The sequence below is a fragment of the Phyllobates terribilis genome, unplaced genomic scaffold, assembly GCF_046119375.1.
Source record: "Phyllobates terribilis strain yellow unplaced genomic scaffold, ASM4611937v1 Scaffold_5__5_contigs__length_657084704, whole genome shotgun sequence".
Classification (NCBI taxonomy): domain Eukaryota; kingdom Metazoa; phylum Chordata; class Amphibia; order Anura; family Dendrobatidae; genus Phyllobates; species Phyllobates terribilis.
In genome coordinates this window covers 359,977,685-359,999,784 of record NW_027362765.1, presented here as the reverse complement: position 1 = coordinate 359,999,784, position 22,100 = coordinate 359,977,685, and the positions used below count along the sequence as shown (strand labels likewise).

General features: G+C 43.6%; 1 protein-coding gene across 2 annotated transcripts in view; it reads left to right on the top strand.

Moving 5' to 3' along the window:
• Nucleotides 1-5,442, top strand: part of LOC141271171 (EF-hand calcium-binding domain-containing protein 6-like) — a 122,065-nt gene extending 116,623 nt beyond the window's left edge. For both annotated transcript variants that reach the window (XM_073681276.1, XM_073681275.1), the window contains one exon: nt 3,789-5,442. In XM_073681276.1, coding sequence (XP_073537377.1) covers nt 3,789-4,010 — 222 coding nt within the window. In that variant the 3' untranslated portion in view covers nt 4,011-5,442. The remainder of the gene's footprint in view (nt 1-3,788) is intronic.
• The last annotated feature ends 16,658 nt before the right edge of the window (nt 5,443-22,100 follow it).

The following is a 22,100-nucleotide window of genomic DNA, read 5'->3' as shown; positions in this document are numbered from 1 at the left end:
AGTGTGATATAGTAATATATATATAGTAATATGGCCGCCCTTCTCCTCAGTGTGATATAGTATATATATATATATATATATATATATATATATATATATATATATATAGTAATATGGCCGCCCTTCTCCTCAGTGGTGATATAGTAATATATATAGTAATATGGCCGCTCTTCTCCTCAGTGTGATATAGTAATATATAGTAATATGGCCGCCCTTCTCCTCAGTGGTGATATAGTAATATATATAGTAATATGGTCGCCCTTCTCCTCAGTGTTATATAGTAATGTATATAGTAATATGGTCGCCCTTCTCCTCAGTGGTGATATAGTAATATATATATAGTAATATGGCCGCCCTTCTCCTCAGTCGTGATATAGTAATATATATATAGTGATATGGCCGCCCTTCTCGTCAGTGTGATATAGTAATATATATATAGTAATATGGCCGCCCTTCTCCTCAGTGTGATATAGTAATATATATATAGTAATATGGCCGCCCTTCTCCTCAGTGTGATATAGTAATATATATAGTAATATGGCCGCCCTTCTCCTCAGTGTGATATAGTAATATATATAGTAATATGGCCGCCCTTCTCCTCAGTGGTGATATAGTAATATATATAGTAATATGGCCGCCCTTCTCCTCAGTGTTATACAGTAATATACACTACCGTTCAAAAGTTTGGGGTCACCCAGACAATTTTGTATTTTCCATGAAAACTCATACTTTTATATATCAAATGAGTTGCAAAATGAATGGAGAATATCGTCCAGACATTGATAAGGTTAGAAATAATGATGTTTATTAGAAAGAATAATTTTCTCCTTCACACTTTGCTTTGGTCACAGAATGCTCCTTTGCAGCAATTCCAGAATTGCAGACCTTTGGCATTCTAGCTGTTAATTTGCTGAGGTAATCTTGAGACATTTCCCCCCATGCTTCCTGAAGCCCCTCCACAAGTTGGATTGGCTTGATGGGCACTTTTTTCGTACCATACGGTCAAGCTGCTCCCACAACAGCTGAATGGGGTTGAGATCTGGTGACTGCGCTGGCCGCTCCATTACAGATAGAATACCAGCTGCCGGCTTCTTCCCTATAGTTCATGTATAATTTGGAGGTGTGCTTTGGGTCATTGTCCTGTTGTAGGATGAAATTGGCTCCAATCCAGCGCTGTCCAGAGGGTATGGCATGGCGTTGCAAAATGGAGTGATAGCCTTCCTTATTCAAAATCCCATTTATCTTGTACAAATCTCCCACTTTACCAGCGCCAAAGCAACCCCAGACCATCACATTACCTCCACCATGCTTGACAGATGGCGTCAGGCACTCTTCCAGCATCTTTTCAGTTGTTCTGCGTCTCACAAATGTTCTTCTGTGTGATCCAAACACCTCAAACTTTGATTCGTCTGTCCATAAAACTTTTTTCCAATCTTCCTCTGTCCAATGTCTGTGTTCTTTTGCCCATATTAATCTTTTCCTTTTATTAGCCAGTCTCAGATAAGGCTTTTTCTTTGCCACTTTGCCCTGAAGGCCAGCATCCCGGAGTCGCCTCTTCACTGTAGATGTTGACACTGGCTTTTTGCGTGTACTATTTAATGACGCTGCCAGTTGAGAAGCTGTGAGGCGTCGATTTCTCACACTAGAGACTCTAATATCCTTGTCTTGTTGCTCAGTTGTGCAGCGGGGCGCCCACTTCTCTTTCTACTCTGGTTAGAGCCTGTTTGTGCTCTCCTCTGAAGGGAGTAGTACACACCATTGTAGGAAATCTTCAGTTTCTTGGTAATTTCTCGCATGGAATAGCCTTCATTTCTAAGAACAAGAATAGACTGTCGAGTTCCACATGAAAGTTCTGTTTTTCTGTCCATTTTGAGAGTTTCATAGAACAAACAAATGTAATGCTCCAGATTCTCAACTAGCTCAAAGCAAGGTCAATTTTATAGCTTCTCAAATCAGCCAAACCGTTTTCAGCTGGGCTAACATACTTGTGCAAGGGTTTTCTAAACATCCATTAGCCTTCTTAAACAGTTAGCAAACACAATGTACCATTAAAACACTGGAGTGGTGGTTGTTGGAAATGGGCCTCTATACACCTATGTAGATATTGCAATAAAAACAAGACGTTTGAAGCTAGAATAGTCATTTACCACATTAACAATGTATAGAGTGGATTTCTGATTAATTTAATGTTGGTTTCATTGAAAAAAATTGTGCTTTTCTTTCAAAAATAATGAAATTTCTAAATGACCCCAAACTTTTGAACGGTAGTGTATATATAGTAATATGGTCGCCCTTCTCCTCAGTGTGATATAGTAATATATACAGTAATATGACCGCCCTTCTCCTCAGTGTGATATAATAATATATATAGTAATATGGCTGCCCTTCTCCTCATTGGTGATCTAGTAATATGGCCGCCCTTCTCCTCAGTGGTGATATAGTAATATGGTCGCCCTTCTCGTCAGTGTGGTATAGTAATATATATAGTAATATGGCCGCCCTTCTCCTCAGTGTTATATAGTAATATATATATAGGAATATGACCGCCCTTCTCCTCAGTGTGATATAATAATATATATAGTAATATGGCTGCCCTTCTCCTCATTGGTGATATAGTAATATATATAGTAATATGGCTGCCCTTCTCCTCAGTGTGATATAGTAATATATATAGTAATATGGCCGCCCTTCTCCTCAGTGAGATATAGTAATATATATAGTAATATGGCCGCCCTTCTCCTCATTGGTGATATAGTAATATATATAGTAATATGGCTGCCCTTCTCCTCAGTGTGATATAATAATATATATAGTAATATGGCTGCCCTTCTCCTCATTGGTGATATAGTAATATGGCCGCCCTTCTCCTCAGTGTGATATAGTATTATATATATATATAGTAATATGGCGCCCTTCTGAAGGACGCAATTACAATTGAACACTTGGAGCCGGCGCGCTGTACGTTGTGTGAACCGGCTATCAGCTTGACGGCCAGCTCAGAAAACGGTCGACACTCAGTCCGGGAGGTGGCAGAATGTAGCCGCTGGGGGAGACACCTCGGACCCCCGCATTAGACGACTCGACTGTGCGCCGCTGCCGGCTGCACACAGGGTGCCTGCCCCCCCTGGATACACCTCTGCATCACTCTGTACACCTTCTACTTCTGTGTCTTGCTCAGTGGTGGTCGAGCTCGGCCTCTTCACCTCGGCTGTGTCTCAGTGTTGCTGATTCTGTGATCAGCGTCCTCTGTAGACTGTGAACAATCTGGGATGTCGCAGAGTCGGGAATTCTCTTTTTTCGGCCCATTTTGCATGAGGAGAACAAGCTGCTAATAATTCTGTACACCCTGATAAAGGACGGGGCATCCTGAGGCCACACCCCCTCATTACACAAATTCAAATCACCTGAACTGCTTCATCCATTCAGCATTCAGGTTTATACAGGTGGAGGCGGGAAATCTGCAGATAATGATCTGGTGACATCCGCACTGCTGAGGATTCTGCACAATGTATACAGGGAGCACATATGGTAGTGATACACACAGTTTGTACATACACTCACACACACATATATATATATATATATATATATATATATATATATATATATATATATATATATATATATACACACATCCTGCACAATCCGCACTGGCTGATAATTCTGTATACAGTGCATGGATTCTTTACTGTACAAGCAGTAGGACTGTGGGTTCTTTGCTGTACAAGCAGTGAGACTATATCTCATCCTGTCACCATCCTGTTGAAATGTCTCCTCGATCCCTGTAGATCCCCAGTGCGGAGTGGAGGAATCTTCTGCAGTCCTGTGTGAAGATGGACAAGGATGGATCCGGCCTCCTCAGCCTCCCGGAGTTCAGATCTGTGGTGAAGCTGTGTAATATTGTGCTGGATGAGGAGGAGATTTATCACATCATGTCTCACTACGACAAGGATCTGCTGGGGAAGATTGACTACTCCCGGCTCCTGAGAGACCAAAGAAGGAGCAAGTGAGGTGGAAAGAGAAAGAAAGAGCAACATAGAATACTGTATATCATGTGTGATCGGAGGAGGGGGTGAATTATTTCTCACTTTTCCATTGCTATGTGTTTCGGCCGAGCTCTGAACTAACCGACTTCTAGAAAATGCAGTGACGATACTGAAACTCCACCCCTTAAATGTAGACCATGTCCACAAATGTGTAACAGTGACTGCATAGTGCCACCATAATTGTGACATCCTCAGTACCTTAATAACAGTGACTGCATAGTGCCACCATAATTGTGACATCCTCAGTACCTTAATAACACTGACTGCATAGTGCCACCATAATTGTGACATCCTCAGTACCTTAATAACACTGACTGCATAGTGCCACCATAATTGTGACATCCTCAGTACTCTAATAACAGTGACTGCATAGTACCGCCATAATTGTGACATCCTCAGTACCCTAATAACAGTGACTGCATAGTGCCACCATAATTGTGACATCCTCAGTACCTTAATAACACTGACTGCATAGTGCCACCATAATTGTGACATCCTCAGTACCTTAATAACACTGACTGCATAGTGCCACCATAATTGTGACATCCTCAGTACCTTAATAACACTGACTGCATAGTGCCACCATAATTGTGACATCCTCCGTACTCTAATAACAGTGACTGCATAGTACCGCCATAATTGTGACATCCTCAGTACCCTAATAACAGTGACTGCATAGTGCCACCATAATTGTGACATCCTCAGTACCCTAATAATAGTGACTGCATAGTGCCACCATAACTGTGAAATCCTCAGTACCTTAATAACACTGACTGCATAGTGCCGCCATAATTGTGACATCCTCAGTACCCTAGTAACAGTGACTGCATAGTGCTACCATAATTGTGACATCGTCAGTACCCTAATAACAGTGACTGCATAGTGCCGCCATAACTGTGACATCCTCAGTACCCTAATAACAGTGACTGCATAGTGCCGCCATAACTGTGACATCCTCAGTACCCTAATAACACTGACTGCTACAGTGTCCCTAGAACAGTTAAGCACAGCACCACCATAATAGACAGTCACGGTGCTCATATGAAAGTGAAGCACATTGCTCCCACAATAACGGTGACATCCACGTAAGAACAGGGCCATGCATCGTACCCCTTCTTTTTCCTGGTGATGCCATTGGTGGATTGATGATTACAGCAGGGACTGTTGTGTGTTCTTGCTGCACGGCTGCAGGCGATACTTCTGCATAAACAAATACTCTCTTTCCATCCTTTCCCTCTCATTTCCTCCCCTTTACTTCCCTTATCTTCCTTTCTTACTTTTTCTTTCCTTCCTTCCACCTCTGTGCACTTGTGGTACTTAGGTTTTATATTGTATATATAATCTTTATTTCTCTATATCTGGAAACGAATGCAATAAAGATTATAACAAAACGTGACCCTGCAGTCGTCTTCTTTTTATTTCTGACTACATTGGATGGATGGTTCACTGAGGAATGCTTTGAGCAGGGGGTTGGACCAGATGACCCAGGAGGTCCCTTCCAACTCTACCATTCTATGATTCTATGATTCTATGATTCTATGAATGTGTCCAAATTACTGACCATAGATTGACCCCCAAGAGAAGAGAAAAATATAACTGAGTAACAAGAACAGTCGTGGTAAGAAAAGAACATTTCTTGCACCAGATGGAGAAGGAGATGGCTCCTATAACATATCTGATTTGAGTAGGTTCCGCTAAGAAAAGCCAATCTAGTGGTCAGTTTATATTTATGATCGCTCTCATAGTAGAACAGATCTCTGTTCTGTGCTCAGGAGGCCCAATATATCAGAACCGATCTGTCTGCAGATAATTGCGTCTGGCTCCATTTTTGACAATTTCTTTTTGTTAGAAGCCTCCCCTTAAGATAATTTGATGACGGATTGCCCTGCTGCTTAAATTCCAGTGATCAGCTGCGATCTATGGAAAAACCCAACGTCAAGTGATCAGTTTCTCTGCAGCGCCATCACAGGTGACGTAAAGTATTACACTGTTCCTAAATAGATCGACTGGCTGTTCATACAATGTAAGGCAGGGCAGGTCCTGTACAGAGACGCCCTCCACCCTGAATAATTAATCTGTTCAGATGATCTCTTTGACTGCAGTTCTTAGATTCCTTAGAGCACATATGTCAAACTCTGGCCGCCGACGCCGGGTGGTTCACCCGAGTATATCTGGTCCATGACACCACGCGGGTCACCTGCTCAGCATCGCACTTTCAACTATATCGGCATCCTAGATGCCCATACAGTTTAAAGCAATAATGGAGGAGCAAGTGTCAGCTGAGTGCCATCTCCCATCAGTCCCCCTCTGCATCTGACGTCTCAGCAGTATAATGGCACCCTATAGTGCTCCATACAGAATAATGGCCCCCCATAGTACTCCATACAGAATAATGGCCCCCCATAGTGCTCCATACAGAATAATGGCCCACATTAAAAATAATGACTAACTACTCACCTCTGCCTGTTCCCTCGCTGCTCCGGTCTCTTCATGGTGTCTTCAGATCCTCTGCACATCCCGGTACAATGGATGTGATGACGTCATTACAATGCGCCCACTGTACCGAGATGTGCAGAGGATCTGAAGACACCATGAAGAGACCGGAGCAGCGAGGGAACAGGCAGAGGTGAGCATTTATTATTTTTAATGTGGGGTCTATTATACTGTATGGAGCACTATATGGGGCCTATTATACTGTATGGAGGACTATGTGGGGCCATTATACTATATGGATGACTATGTGGGCCATTATACTGTATGGAGGACTATCTGGGGCCATTATACTGTATGGAGCTCTTTCTATTGCCATTATACTGTATGGAGCACTTTCTATCGCCATTATATTGTATGGAGCACTTTCTACGGCCATTATACTGTATGATGCACTAAGTGGGACCATTATACAGTATGGAGCATTATATGGGCCCATTATACTGTATGGAGAACTATGTGGGCCCATTATTCTGTATGGAGCACTATGTGGGACCATTATACAGTATGGAGGACTATGTGGGGTGCATTATACTGTATGGAGGACTATATGGGGTGCATTATACTGTATGGAGGACTATGTGGGGTGCATTATACTGTATGGAGAACTATGTGGGCCCATTATTCTGTATGGAGGACTAGGTGGGGTGCATTATACTGTATGGAGCACTATGTGGGGTGCACTATACTGTATGGAGGGCTATACTTTATTGTCTGCATTTTCAAGGTTTTTTATCCTTTGTTACTACATATTTATTTTAGGCCATTGGGCCATATGCTTTTTACCGGTCTTACAAAACATATTATATTATTCCAATATTTTATTCTAAGATCTATTAATTAAAACGTACTTTGTGGGACATATACACATGTGTGTGTGTATATATATATATATATATATATATATATATATATATATATTATTCCAATATACTGTAATTACAAAAGTTCATCGTTTTATTTGATGATAAGGAAAAACTTCCTCAATCGTAGACATTTTTTTAATAAATAACAAGGTTGTCCCGCGACTTTCTCCAAGCTTTTAATTTTGGCCTCTGTGTATTGGAGTTTGACATCCCTGGCTTAGAGGGAAGACTTATATTCATATACAAATCTGAGCTTCTACGATACGAGTGGGGTCTCCCTTTCACACGTCGGATCATTCATAAACTGTCCATTCAATTGTACCGGATGGTTTGGGGCTAAAAAAAAGCTTACCCAGAATAAGAGGTGGTGCAAATCAATTTTCAGGACCCGGTGTATCGACCACGTCCATAATCTGTGTCCACTTGATGGAAGCCCTGAGCATCGCCTCCTACGTCCGGCCATCCGCGGCTCCTGTTATCATTAGCGGGCATGACGCACATGTGATGTTGCTCCAGGAATGGGAATCGATTTGCACCAATTCTGCTCAGAACACATTTCTTCATTTTTCAATAGGATAAGCAACATCGACGATCACCGATAATAATCCGATTTAGCCAATCCATTATCAAAAATTGGTCCAGAGAAATAGACGAGACACACGAGATCGGACTACGATACAATGTTTACTGGAATGTTTCATTCTTCTTCACTTAAGAAAGGAAGAAACACAAGATCTAATTAAAAGTTGTTACATGATAACCGTCCGGGATAAGCTGAATATAGCCGCTCTGGTTACCCTGGGAGAGAGAAAGACGTCCCTCATTCCTGCATTTCTATCAGATTCACCATCGCTCACTGCTCGGACTAAGTGAGTTCTATTTCTGGCCCATTCTCATGTAGATGGTAACATGTATAGACAACCTGCGCTGAAATACAAACTCCCAGTCTCCTGAATGGCGCAGATTCTAGATTCATCTGCTGGTTTATACATTTGGCCTGAATGACAGATCAGGTTCCAGACGGCAATAACATTGTGTTTTTCCTCCGCAAGATCATCTGGGAAGATTACATTTATTAGTCACTTACAGACAATTCGATTCGCACAGACCACAGCTTTCCATTGTTTCCAGTTATACATCTCAGAGAGGTAAATTGATACACTGAAGACGATGTCTGTTGTGTCATTCTAAAGAAAAACTTCTATCATTAAAATTATTGTCTTTATTTTTTCTTTATAAGGCTATGTGCGCACGATCAGGATTTGAAGCAGAAATTTCCAGAGCGATTCTGCATCTCCTTGGCAGGAGAAACGCTGCGGAAAAACAGCGCGGTTTTGACGCGTTTTTTGATGCAGTTTTTGAAGCGTTTTTGTACATCAATGAATGCTTTTTGGAGCTAAATAAAGTTATTTGGTGGGACATTTCTTAAACCTTTGGATTACCGTCAGAACTGGGGTGAGTATATTGGTTAATCTAAATGATTAAAGAATGTGTCTGTTGTATTTCAAATAAAGTGTTTGCTCTGTGTCGGTATGTTTAACTCTTTACTTTACTTTAATTAGGTTTGGTCATGTAAGGGTCTGATTGACACCTTGTCATCAAACAAAAGAGCTAGGTGTCAGCTAATCCCATTCGTCCAATGTCATTAGCATTTCCATTCATGTAATTTATGCGGCAGCTGTGAGCAGCTATTTTTAGCCTAGGAAGGTGCCATTTGCAAACATGGTCCCTGGCCATTATTAACAGCTCAAAGCTGTTTCGTTAGCCACTACGTCCTCCCCCAGATCAGCACTCAGCAGGGCTTTGGATGCAGGATATTTTTGCTGCGTCCAAAACGCAGTGTTCTAATGCCGCACTTTTGTTGTCGGTACAAGTGAATGACACTTGGATCAGTCAAAATCTGTAGTTGAGACTAGATTGTCTGCTACAGAAATTGACATGCTGCTTGTGAGTTTTGGTACGTGACCACGATCAGGAGCCGCTGCAGATTTGACGCTGCTTGTTTAATCAGCGTCAAACCAGCAGCATCCAGCTGGTACAGCATCGTGGATGGGATCTATAGAAATCCCATGTCCACAATGTGTGCATCAGAGGCTGCAGATCACTAGTGGACACTGACATGCGGCTCGTCTTTCAGGACCGCAGCATGTCAAATTTTCTTGCGGAGTTGCAAGATATGTATTTTAAATGTAGAATGTATTGCATGCGGTAAATCCGCATGGTTCAGTGAACACGTGTGGATTTACCTGCGTTCAATAGAATGCAACGTTTTGGACGCAGCAAAAAATATGCGTCCAAAGCGCTGGATCGTGGGTACAGAGCCTAAAATGTAAAAAAAAATGGCGTGGGCTCCCATGTCACTTTTATAACCAGCAGAGGGAAAGCCGACCGCTAGGGGCTGATATTAGTAGCCAGGGAAGGGGCCATTAGCCAACAATGTTCCTTGGCTATTAATATCAGCCCACAGCTGTTTGTTTAGCCTTTACTGGCTAGATTACAGGGGGACTACAGAAAAAAATTGACGTGGGGTCCCCCTATAAAATCTAACCAGCAAAGGCTAGGGAAGGGGCCATGAATACTAGCCCCCTCCGCGGATATTAATATCACCCCTCAGCAGACCCAGAAATGGCGCATCCATAAGATACGCCAAATCTGGCGCTTAGCCTCGCTCTTCCCACTGCCCTGTAGCGGTGGCGAGTGGGTTAATGGGGTTGGGGTTCACATCAGCCTTGTATTGGCAGCTGACGTAAAATCCAGGTTAGTAATGGAGGGCGTCCATAAGATGCCCCTATTACTAACCGCGTAGTAAAGTGGTCGCCGCTTTTTCAATAAAGGCCACGGCCAGAATAAAGTATTTTAATGAAATAAAAATCACATGGTTTTAATAACTTTTTTTATTGCATTCTGTCCGTGAAGCCATCGTTCTTCTGAAAAAAAGTAAAAGAAACAAACAACCATATCCCTCACCTGTCCGCCGTCAACGACGCAGTCCACAATTACCGCCAACGATTCTCCCTCGGCGATTCGGGTCACTTCTTCAGCAGTGACATCAGCAATCACTGATGTCAAAGCTGTAGAATACAGCACTGTATACTGACAGGAGTGTAAAATCACCCCTATCAGTATACATTGCTGCTGCAAGAGGTCACTGGGGTTCATCAGCTGAAGATCCGCTGACCAGCCTCGGTGAGCTCACCACCATGGGAACATTCTTCTATAGCTGGCAGACCTATTAAGTGTTTTCGCAGCGTTTCCACGAAAAGAATGCCAAGGAAACACAGTAAAAATGCTTTGTGTGCACATAGCCTAAAGGAAACTTGTTTATATTTTGAACTCATGCAGTGTAACCAGAAAGAGCAAAGGAAAAGAAAGAAACCAGGGAAAGGGAAAGCTCCAGAGCTACACTCACTATTCTGCTGGTGCAGTCACTGTGTACATACATTACATTACTGATCCTGAGTTACATCCTGTATTATACTCCAGAGCTGCACTCACTATTTTGCTGGTACAGTCACTGTGTACATGCATTACATTACTGATCCTGAGTTACATCCTGTATTATACTCCAGAGCTGCACTCACTATTTTGCTGGTACAGTCACTGTGTACATGCATTACATTACTGATCCTGAGTTACATCCTGTATTATACTCCAGAGCTGCACTCACTATTCTGCTGGTGCAGTCACTGTGTACATACATTACATTACTGATCCTGAGTTACATCCTGTATTATACTCCAGAGCTGCACTCACTATTTTGCTGGTACAGTCACTGTGTACATACATTACATTATTGATCCTGAGTTACATCCTGTATTATACTCCAGAGCTGTACTCACTATTCTGCTGGTGCAGTCACTGTGTACATACATTACATTACTGATCCTGAGTTACATCCTGTATTATACTCCAGAGCTGCACTCACTATTCTGCTGGTGCAGTCACTGTGTACATACATTACATTACTGATCCTGAGTTACATCCTGTATTATACTCCAGAGCTGCACTCACTATTCTGCTGGTGCAGTCACTGTGTGCATACATTACATTACTGATCCTGAGTTACATCCTGTATTATACTCCAGAGCTGCACTCACTATTCTGCTGGTGGAGTCACTGTGTACATACATTACATTACTGATCCTGAGTTACATCCTGTATTATACTCCAGAGCTGCACTCACTATTCTGCTGGTGCAGTCACTGTGTACATACATTACATTACTGATCCTGAGTTACATCCTGTATTATACTCCAGAGCTGCAGTCACTATTCTGCTGGTGCAGTCACTGTGTACATACATTACATTACTGATCCTGAGTTACATCCTGTATTATACCCCAGAGCTGCACTCACTATTCTGCTGGTGCAGTCACTGAGTACATATGACGCACCCCTGGGCCTTCGTCGCGCGGCATCGCACGCACGGGAGCTTACCCGGAGCCGGATCTGTTGAGGGTTGTAGTCTCGTGGCGGTGATCCGGTCCGTGCCCAGGGAGTCAGAGTAAGTGGCGCTGTATCAGCGGTAGATGATGGACGACTACGCCACCCGTTGAATGCAGCTATGGAGCTGCCGCTGCAGGGCAGACCGCTGAGGCCGGTGGAAGGATGGTGCAGCGTGGATGGTATAACCCCCAACGGGAGGGGTATGGCCTCAGGGCAGCCGACGTGGATGATGGGGGTAGCAGGAACCACTCAGAGACGATGCGGTGTAGTTCAGGGTCTTTACTGGTGACAAAGATAGACCCTCCCGGAGTACTGGCTAGCGGTTGGGGCCTGGTCAGTCCTTGAGCAGATGGGATCTCCCGTGGCCAGGCGGAGTTGTAGGCCTCCCAAACTAACGATACTCTTCTGGCTACCTTGCTAGAAGCGAGTATAAGTAGCCCACGTCCCTGAGTGTACCGTGTGGTGCTCACCCGTATGGCCGGTGACTCGGGGCCTTCTAGTAGCTTCCGCTCCACGACGGCGGTGCTGGTCCCATGCGTGTGACCGTGCCTTCGGGTTTCTTGGCCAGAGGACCTGAAATCCCCTGCCTGACGGATTCTGCTGCTGGGTAGGAGTTAGTCCCCACAGCCTCGGACTCCGGGTCCGGTAAGAAATCTTCTCAGTCAGGGCGAGCTCTGCAGCTGCCAGCCCCTGACTCTTTGTAACACTGCTCCCACAGAGCTCCTGTTGTTTCTTCCTATGCTGCTTCTCTTCTTCTACTTCTGGCATGGCCCAGGAGCTGGGCCCAGCCGGAGCCACAGCTCCCTGTCAGCCCTCCTGGCTGCACTCTCCCTCTGAACTCCCTAACCCTGCCTCAGCCCCAGGTTTATATAGGGGAAGTCCTTCCCCTCCCAGGACTGGGCAGGAGGTGTGGCATACATAGGATTCCTGACCAAGAGACCTCCCACCTGCTCTCAGACATAACATTGCATTACTGTGGAAACCAGACCCCTGGGGTGCCACATTCCCCCCTAGTGAAATTTAGTACTCCGGGACTAAACATATTTTTTTAGAAAGACATAACAGGGTATAACAATAACAATACAATAAAGAAACACATAAAGGTGGTCACGGCGTGTCCGCAACCGGGTGCAGTTTTGAAGAAAAGCAAGGTGTCCATTTCACCAAAACAGGGAGACGTAACCAGGTAGGGGTCTGTCCTGCCCCGAGTCCTTAACAGTCTTTAGTCCATTCCTAGGTTACGCTCCAACTATGTACAAAGGATTCCCGGTAAATCCACCAAGGACTCCTAGAAATAACTAGAAACACATAATTATTTACAAGATATGGCCGCTCTCAGTCCTCGGCCAGGTAGAGGGAAAGAACGACCGCTCTCAGTCCTCGGTCAGTGGGAATAAGGGATGGCTGCTCACAGTCCTCAGCCTGTTTTAAGATAGGGGCACATGGGGAACAATTCATTAATCCCAACGGGGACCATATTTTAATTAGCAGCAGTCCTTGTACCCTTACGGGTAACTATTTACAGCTCTTTATTCACGCTACTTCCCTTCAGTAGCTATGTCCTCTTTGTGCTCTCTCCTGAGGGTAGTCCTCAGACCCGTCCGGGTCCTCTTGGCTTTCCTCGTATTGGTAGTACTGCAGCTCCTCCTCGGTTAGCTGGGTTAGTATCTCTGCGACAGTCCTCCTCCCAGGTGGCCAGGACTTTACCTCCCTTTGGGCTGCCCCGGTTAATTGGGCCACCAGGATGCTCACTTTTTGCTCTTCTGTGAGGGGGTACACCTGGAAGAGGCTATCCAGCTTTTCACTAAAGTCATTCAGGGTATGTGACTCCCCTGAGTATTGGGGTAGCCAGGCTGCTCCCGGGATATAGGGCATGGTAAAAGGCATGACTGCAGCAGCGCTGGCGCTGGCGGGGGTTGAAGCGGTGAAGCTTTCCTCCGTATCCGACATCCTTCTCCCCCCTAGTGGACCGTGGCCTACTTTGCGATGATCCTCTTCCGTAGGCCGCGGCTCCGCAGTGGATCGTCAGGGTTGAGGACCTTCCGTCGCGCTCCTGTGACGTCGGCGTCTGCTGGGCTCCTTCCAGGACCTTATGCAACGTCCGGACGTGAGGCGGGGCTTCAGTTCTCGCGCGCTTTCGGAGTCCACGCCCCTCTTCTTCCCGCGCGGCGTCCTCAAGATGGCGTCCAATGGCGGGAAAACTCCACGTATGGCGGGAAGAAGGCCGAAGATGGCGCCGGATGGCGGGAAAACTCCACTGATGGCGGGAATCTTCACCACAGGTAAGTTTGAACAGTCTTTTTCAGGCATGCAGTACCCGGTGGTTGCGGGCACGAAATCCTGCCGACTACGCCAAAAGTTGACGCACCCCTGGGCCTTCGTCGCGCGGCATTGCACGCATGGGAGCATACCCGGAGCCGGATCTGTTGAGGGTTGTAGTCTCGTGGCGGTGATCCGGTCCGTGCCCAGGTAGTCAGACTAAGTGGCGCTGTATCAGCGGTAGATGATGGACGACTACGCCACCCGTTGAATGCAGCTATGGAGCTGCCGCTGCAGGGCAGACCGCTGAGGCCGGTGGAAGGATGGTGCAGCGTGGATGGTATAACCCCCAACGGGAGGGGTATGGCCTCAGGGCAGCCGACGTGGATGATGGGGGTAGCAGGAACCACTCAGAGACGATGCGGTGTAGTTCAGGGTCTTTACTGGTGACAAAGATAGACCCTCCCGGAGTACTGGCTAGCGGTTGGGGCCTGGTCAGTCCTTGAGCAGATGGGATCTCCCCTGGCCAGGCGGAGTTGTAGGCCTCCCAAACTAACGATACTCTTCTGGCTACCTTGCTAGAAGCGAGTATAAGTAGCCCACATCCCTGAGTGTACCGTGTGGTGCTCACCCGTATGGCCGGTGACTCGGGGCCTTCTAGTAGCTTCCGCTCCACGACGGCGGTGCTGGTCCCATGCGTATGACCGTGCCTTTGGGTTTCTTGGCCAGAGGACCTGAAATCCCCTGCCTGACGGATTCTGCTGCTGGGTAGGAGTTAGTCCCCACAGCCTCGGACTCCGGGTCCGGTAAGAAATCTTCTCAGTCAGGGCGAGCTCTGCAGCTGCCAGCCCCTGACTCTTTGTAACACTGCTCCCACAGAGCTCCTGTTGTTTCTTCCTATGCTGCTTCTCTTCTCTACTTCTGGCATGGCCCAGGAGCTGGGCCCAGCCGGAGCCACAGCTCCCTGTCAGCCCTCCTGGCTGCACTCTCCCTCTGAACTCCCTAACCCTGCCTCAGCCCCAGGTTTATATAGGGGAAGTTCTTCCCCTCCCAGGACTGGGCAGGAGGTGTGGCATGCATAGGATTCCTGACCAAGAGACCTCCCACCTGCTCTCAGACATAACATTGCATTACTGTGGAAACCAGACCCCTGGGGTGCCACACATACATTACATTACTGATCCTGAGTTACATCCTGTATTATACTCCAGAGCTACACTCACTATTCTGCTGGTGCAGTCACTGTGTACATACATTACATTACTGATCCTGAGTTACATCCTGTATTATACTCCAGAGCTGCACTCACTATTCTGCTGGTGCAGTCACTGTGTACATACATTACATTACTGATCCTGAGTTACCTCCTGTATTATACTCCAGAGCTGCACTCACTATTCTGCTGGTGGAGTCACTGTGTGCATACATTACATTACTGATCCTGAGTTACCTCCTGTATTATCCTCCAGAGCTGCACTCACTATTCTGCTGGTGCAGTCACTGTGTACATACATTACATTACTGATCCTGAGTTACCTCTTGCATTATACTCCAGAGCTGCACTCACTATTCTGCTGGTGCAGTCACTGTGTACATACATTACATTACTGATCCTGAGTTACATCCTGTATTATACTCCAGAGCTGCACTCACTGTTCTGCTGGTGCAGTCACTGTGTACATACATTACATTACTGATCCTGAGTTACATCCTGTATTATACTCCAGAACTGCACTCACTATTCTGCTGCTGCAGTCACTGTGTACATACATTACATTTCTGATTCTGAGTTACATCCTGTATTATACTCCAGAGCTGCACTGACTATTCTGCTGGTGGAGTCACTGTGTGCATACATTACATTACTGATCCTGAGTTACATCCTGTATTATACTCCAGAGCTGCACTCACTATTCTGCTGGTGCAGTCACTGTGTACATACATTACATTACTGATCCTGAGTTACCTCCTGTATTATACTCCAGAGCTGCACTCACTATTCTGCTGGTGCAGTCACTGTGTACATACATTACATTACTGATCCTGAGTTACATCCTGTATTATACTCCAGAGCTGCACTCACTATTCTGCTGGTGCAGTAAGTGTGTGCATACATTACATTACTGATCCTGAGTTACCTCCTGTATTATACTCCAGAGCTGCACTCACTATACCGAACTACTGGCATCACCTTTCAACAATAGAAGTCATGATGTCAGTAGTAGTCTATGAACACTGAGTGATTTCTGCAATGGTCACGTTCTAGCAGCTTGTAATCAAAGACCAAGAAGAGCAGCATTAGGACACTGGGGGGGAATTTTACATTTGTAGCTTTTTTTTAAATTATTTATTTCAAATAGTTATAAATTTCATGATGGAGAGATTCCGCCCTGCACAGGTAGGAACTTCATGCATGTAACATACTTTGGCTTTTGTCAGATCCTGGGGAATGTATCCGTCCAGAACGTAGATGCTGAACACTAGATCTTTATTGGCAGCTGACAATTATCTGGAGAAGAACGATCCTATTTTTCCTCTAGACTATAAAAGAGGCGAGATCGGCGCAGTGACAATCAGATGGTTCACAGGAGAGACTCAGCTTAGTCTCTTAGGTCATGTCTATGGGAATGAGAAGCCATGAGCACCTGGACCAAGACTCCCTGAATTAAACAAGTAAGTAACAATGTGTGAATAGAGTAAATAATCCATAATATCACTACTAATACAGTAAATAATCCTTAATATCACTACTAATACAGTAAATAATCCATAATATCACTACTAATACAGTAAATAATCTGTAATATCACTACTAATACAGTACATAATCCATAATATCACTACTAATACAGTAAATAATCCGTAATATCACTACTAATACAGTACATAATCCATAATATCACTACTAATACAGTAAATAATCTGTAATATCACTACTAGTACAGTACATAATCCATAATATCACTACTAATACAGTAAATAATCTGTAATATCACTACTAATACAGTACATAATCCATAATATCACTACTAATACAGTAAATAATCCGTAATATCACTACTAATACAGTACATAATCCATAATATCACTACTAATACAGTAAATAATCTGTAATATCACTACTAATACAGTACATAATCCATAATATCACTACTAATACAGTAAATAATCCGTAATATCACTACTAATACAGTAAATAATCTGTAATATCACTACTAATACTGTAAATAATTCGTAATATCACTACTAATACAGTAAATAATCTGTAATATCACTACTAATACAGTACATAATCCATAATATCACTACTAATACAGTAAATAATCCGTAATATCACTACTAATACAGTAAATAATCTGTAATATCACTATTAATACAGTAAATAATCCATAATATCACTACTAATACAGTAAATAATCTGTAATATCACTACTAATACTGTAAATAATTCGTAATATCACTACTAATACAGTAAATAATCTGTAATATCACTACTAATACAGTACATAATCCGTAATACCACTATTAATACAGTAAATAATCCGTAATATCACTACTAATACAGTAAATAATCCGTAATATCACTACTATTACAGTATATAATCCGTAATATCACTACTAATACAGTACATAATCTGTAATATCACTACTAATACAGTAAATAATCCGTAATATCACTACTAATACAGTACATAATCCATAATATCACTACTAATACAGTAAATAATCTGTGATATCACTACTAATACAGTACATAATCTGTAATATCACTACTAATACAGTACATAATCCATAATATCACTACTAATACAGTACATAATCCATAATATCACTACTAATACAGTACATAATCCATAGTCTCACTGCTTGTACAGTATTGAATCTGCAGTCTCACTACTTTTACACTAAACACTCTTTATGCTTACTGTTTGTAAAGCAAATAAACCATAGCCTCACTGCTATAGTAAAGAAGCCATAGTCTCACTACTAATACAGTAAATAATCCATAGTCTCACTGCTTGTACAATACTGCTTAGTCTCACTGCTTGTACTAAAGAATCCATAGTCTCACTACTTGTACCATGAAAATAACTATAGTTTCACTGCTTGTACAGTAAAGAATCCATAATCTCATTACTCATAAAGAATCCAGTCTCACTACTCGTATATTAAAGAATCCATAATCTCACTGTTAATTCAGTAAACAATCTATAGTATCACTGCTTGTACAGTAAAGACTGCTTAGTCTCACTGCTTGTAAAATAAATAATCCATAGTCTCACTACTCATACAGTAAAGAATCCAGAGATTCACTGAATGTATAGCAAAGAGTCTAAGCTCAGTGCTCATAGTCTCATGCAGTAGATAATATATAGTCTCACTGCTTGTACACTAAATAATCCATAGTTTTACTGCTTGTACAATAAAGAATCCAGTCTGACTACTTATACATTAAAGGGTCTAGTCTCACTGCTCATACAATAAAGTAAATAATTTATAGTGTTACTGCTCATAAAGTAAAGAATCCATAATATCACTACTTGTCCAGTATAGAATTCGTAATCTCACTGTGAGTAAAATAAAGAATCCAAGAATGTTATAGTTGGAAGGAACCTCTGGGGTCCTCGTGTCCAACCCCCGGCTCAATGCAGGAGTCTCTAAACCATCTCAGACAGATGTCTGTCCAGTCCTAGTGTGAAGACGTCCATTGAAGGAGACCTCGCCACCTCTCGTGGCCGCCTGTTCCCCTCATTGATCACAATTACTGTCAAAATGTTTTTTCTAATATCTAATCTGTATCTTCTCCCTTTCAGTTTCATCCCATTGCTTCTAGTGTTTCCATGTGCAAATGAGAGTAAACCTGATCCCTCTACACTGTGACAGCCTTTCAGATATTTGTAGACAGCTATTAAGTCTCCTCTCAGTCTTCTCTTTTGAAAGCTAAAAACATTCCCAGATCCTTTAACCGTTCCTCATAGGACATAGTTTGCTTTCCGTTCATTATCCCGGTCGCCCTTCTCTGAACTTGCTCCAGCTTTTCAATGTGTTTTTTAAGATGTGGTGCCCAGAACTGGACACAGTATACTAGATGAAGCCTGACCAAGGAGGAGTAGAGGGGGATAATTACTTCACGTGATCTAAACTCGATGCTTCTCTTTATACATCCCAGAATTGTATTTGCCTTTTTTGCTGCTGCATCACACTGTTGACTCATGTGCAGTCTGTGATCTATTAGTATACCCAAGTCTTTTTCTCATGTGATTTTGCTTAGCCCTATTCCTCCCATTTTGTATATGCTTTTTCATTTTTCTTGCCCAGATGTAGTACTTTGCATTTCTCTTTATTAAAAAAAGAACAAAAACATTCTGTTAGTTGCTGCCCACAGCTCCAGTTTGTTTAGATATTTTTGAATCCTCTCTCTCTTCTCTAGTATTGTATGGAGGACTATGTGGGGCCATTATACTGTATGGAGGACTATGTGGGGCCCATTATACTGTATGGAGGACTATGTGGGGCCATTATACTGTATGGAGGACTATGTGGGGCCCATTATACTGTATGGAGGACTATGTGGGGCCATTATACTGTATGGAGGACTATGTGGGGCCCATTATTCTGTATGGAGGACTATGTGGGGCCATTATACTGTATGGAGGACTATGTGGGGCCATTATACTGTATGGAGGACTATGTGGGGCCATTATTCTGTATGGAGGACTATGTGGGGCCATTATACTGTATGGAGGACTATGTGGGGTCCATTATACTGTATGGCGGACTATTTGGGGCCATTATACTGTATGGAGGACTATTTGGGGCCATTATACTGTATGGAGGACTATGTGGGGCCATTATACTGTATGGAGGACTATGTGGGGCCCATTATACTGTATGGAGGATTATGTGAGGCCATTAAACTGTATAGAGGACTATGTGGGGCCATTTTACTGTATGGAGGACTATGTGGGACCAATTACACTGTATGGAGGACTATGTGGGGCCATTATTCTGTATGGATGACTATGTGGGGCCATTATACTGTATGTAGGACTATGTGGGGCCCATTATTCTGTATGGAGGACTATGTGGGGCCATTATACTGTATGGTGGACTATGTGGGGCCCATTATACTCTATGGAGGACTATGTGGGGCCATTATACTGTATGGAGGACTATGTGGGCCCATTATACTGTATGGAGGACTATGTGGGGCCCATTATACTGTATGGAGGACTATGTGGGGCCATTATATTGTACGGAGGACTATGTGGAGCCCATTACTCTGTATGGAGAACTATGTGGGCCCATTACACTGTATGGAAGACTATGTGGGGCCCATTATACTGTATGGAGGACTATGTGGGGCCATTATGCTGTATGGAGGACTATGTGGGGTCATTATACTGTATGGAGGACTATGTGGGGCCATTATACTGTATGGAGGACTATGTGGGGCCCATTATGCTGTATGGAGGACTATGTGGGGCCTTTTTTACTATATGGAGGACTATGTGGGCCATTATACTGTATGGAGGACTATGTGGGGCCATTGTACTGTATGTAGGATTATGTGGGACCATTATACTGTATGGAGGACTATGTGGGGCCCATTATACTGTATGGAGGACTATGTGGGGCCAATATACTGTATGGAGGACTATGTGGGGCCATTATACTGTATGGAGGACTATGTGGGGCCCATTTTACTGTATGGAGGACTATGTGGGGTCATTATACTGTATGGATGACTTTGTGGGGCTATTATACTGTATGGATGACTATGTGGGGCCCATTATACTGTATGGAGGACTATGTGGGGCCATTATACTGTATGGAGGACTATGTGGGGCCCATGATACTGTATGGAGGACTATGTGGGGCCCATTATTCTATATGGAGGACTATGTGGGGCATTATACTGTATGGAGGACTATGTGGGGCCCATTTTACTGTATGGAGGACTATGTGGGGCCATTATACTGCATGGGGGACTATGTCGGGCCCCTTTTACTGTATGGGGGACTATGTGGGGCCATTATACTGTATGGATGACTATGTGGTGCCCATTTTACTGTATGGAAGACTATGTGGGGCCCATTATTCTGTATGGAGGACTATGTGGGGAATATTATACTGTATGGAGCATTATATGGGGTCATTATTCTGTATGGAGGACTATGTGGGGAATATTATACTGTATGGAGGATTATGTGAGGCCATTAAACTGTATAGAGGACTATGTGGGGCCATTTTACTGTATGGAGGACTATGTGGGACCAATTACACTGTATGGAGGACTATGTGGAGCCATTATTCTGTATGGATGACTATGTGGGGCCATTATACTGTATGTAGGACTATGTGGGGCCCATTATTCTGTATGGAGGACTATGTGGGGCCATTATACTGTATGGTAGACTATGTGGGGCCCATTATACTGTATGGAGGACTATGTGGGGCCATTATTCTGTATGGAGGACTATGTGGGGCCATTATACTGTATGGAGGACTATGTGGGGCCATTATACTGTATGGAGGACTATGTGGGGCCATTATACTGTATGTAGGACTGTGTGGGGCCCATTATTCTGTATGGAGGACTATGTGGGGCCCATTATACTGTGTGGAGGGCTGTGTGGGGATTACAGTGGGGAATCATACTGTGATGGCGTTGCCATACTTTGCCAGGAGTTGAGCGGAGGGGGGTACAGTAGGGTCACCATACTGTGCGTGTGAAGGATACTGTGGAGGAATTCACTGTGGGGGTATTATACTGTGTTTGGGGGGAACTTGTTGGTATCATACTTTATTACCTGTATTATTCAAGGTGTTTTATCCTTTGTTATTACATATTTATATTAAGCCATTGGGCCATATGCTTTTTACTGCTCTTACATAACATTATATTATTCCAATGTTTTATTCTAAGATCTGTTAAGTAAATGTACTTTGTCAGGGGGACAACCCCTTTAAATTTGTTTCCAAATGAAAAA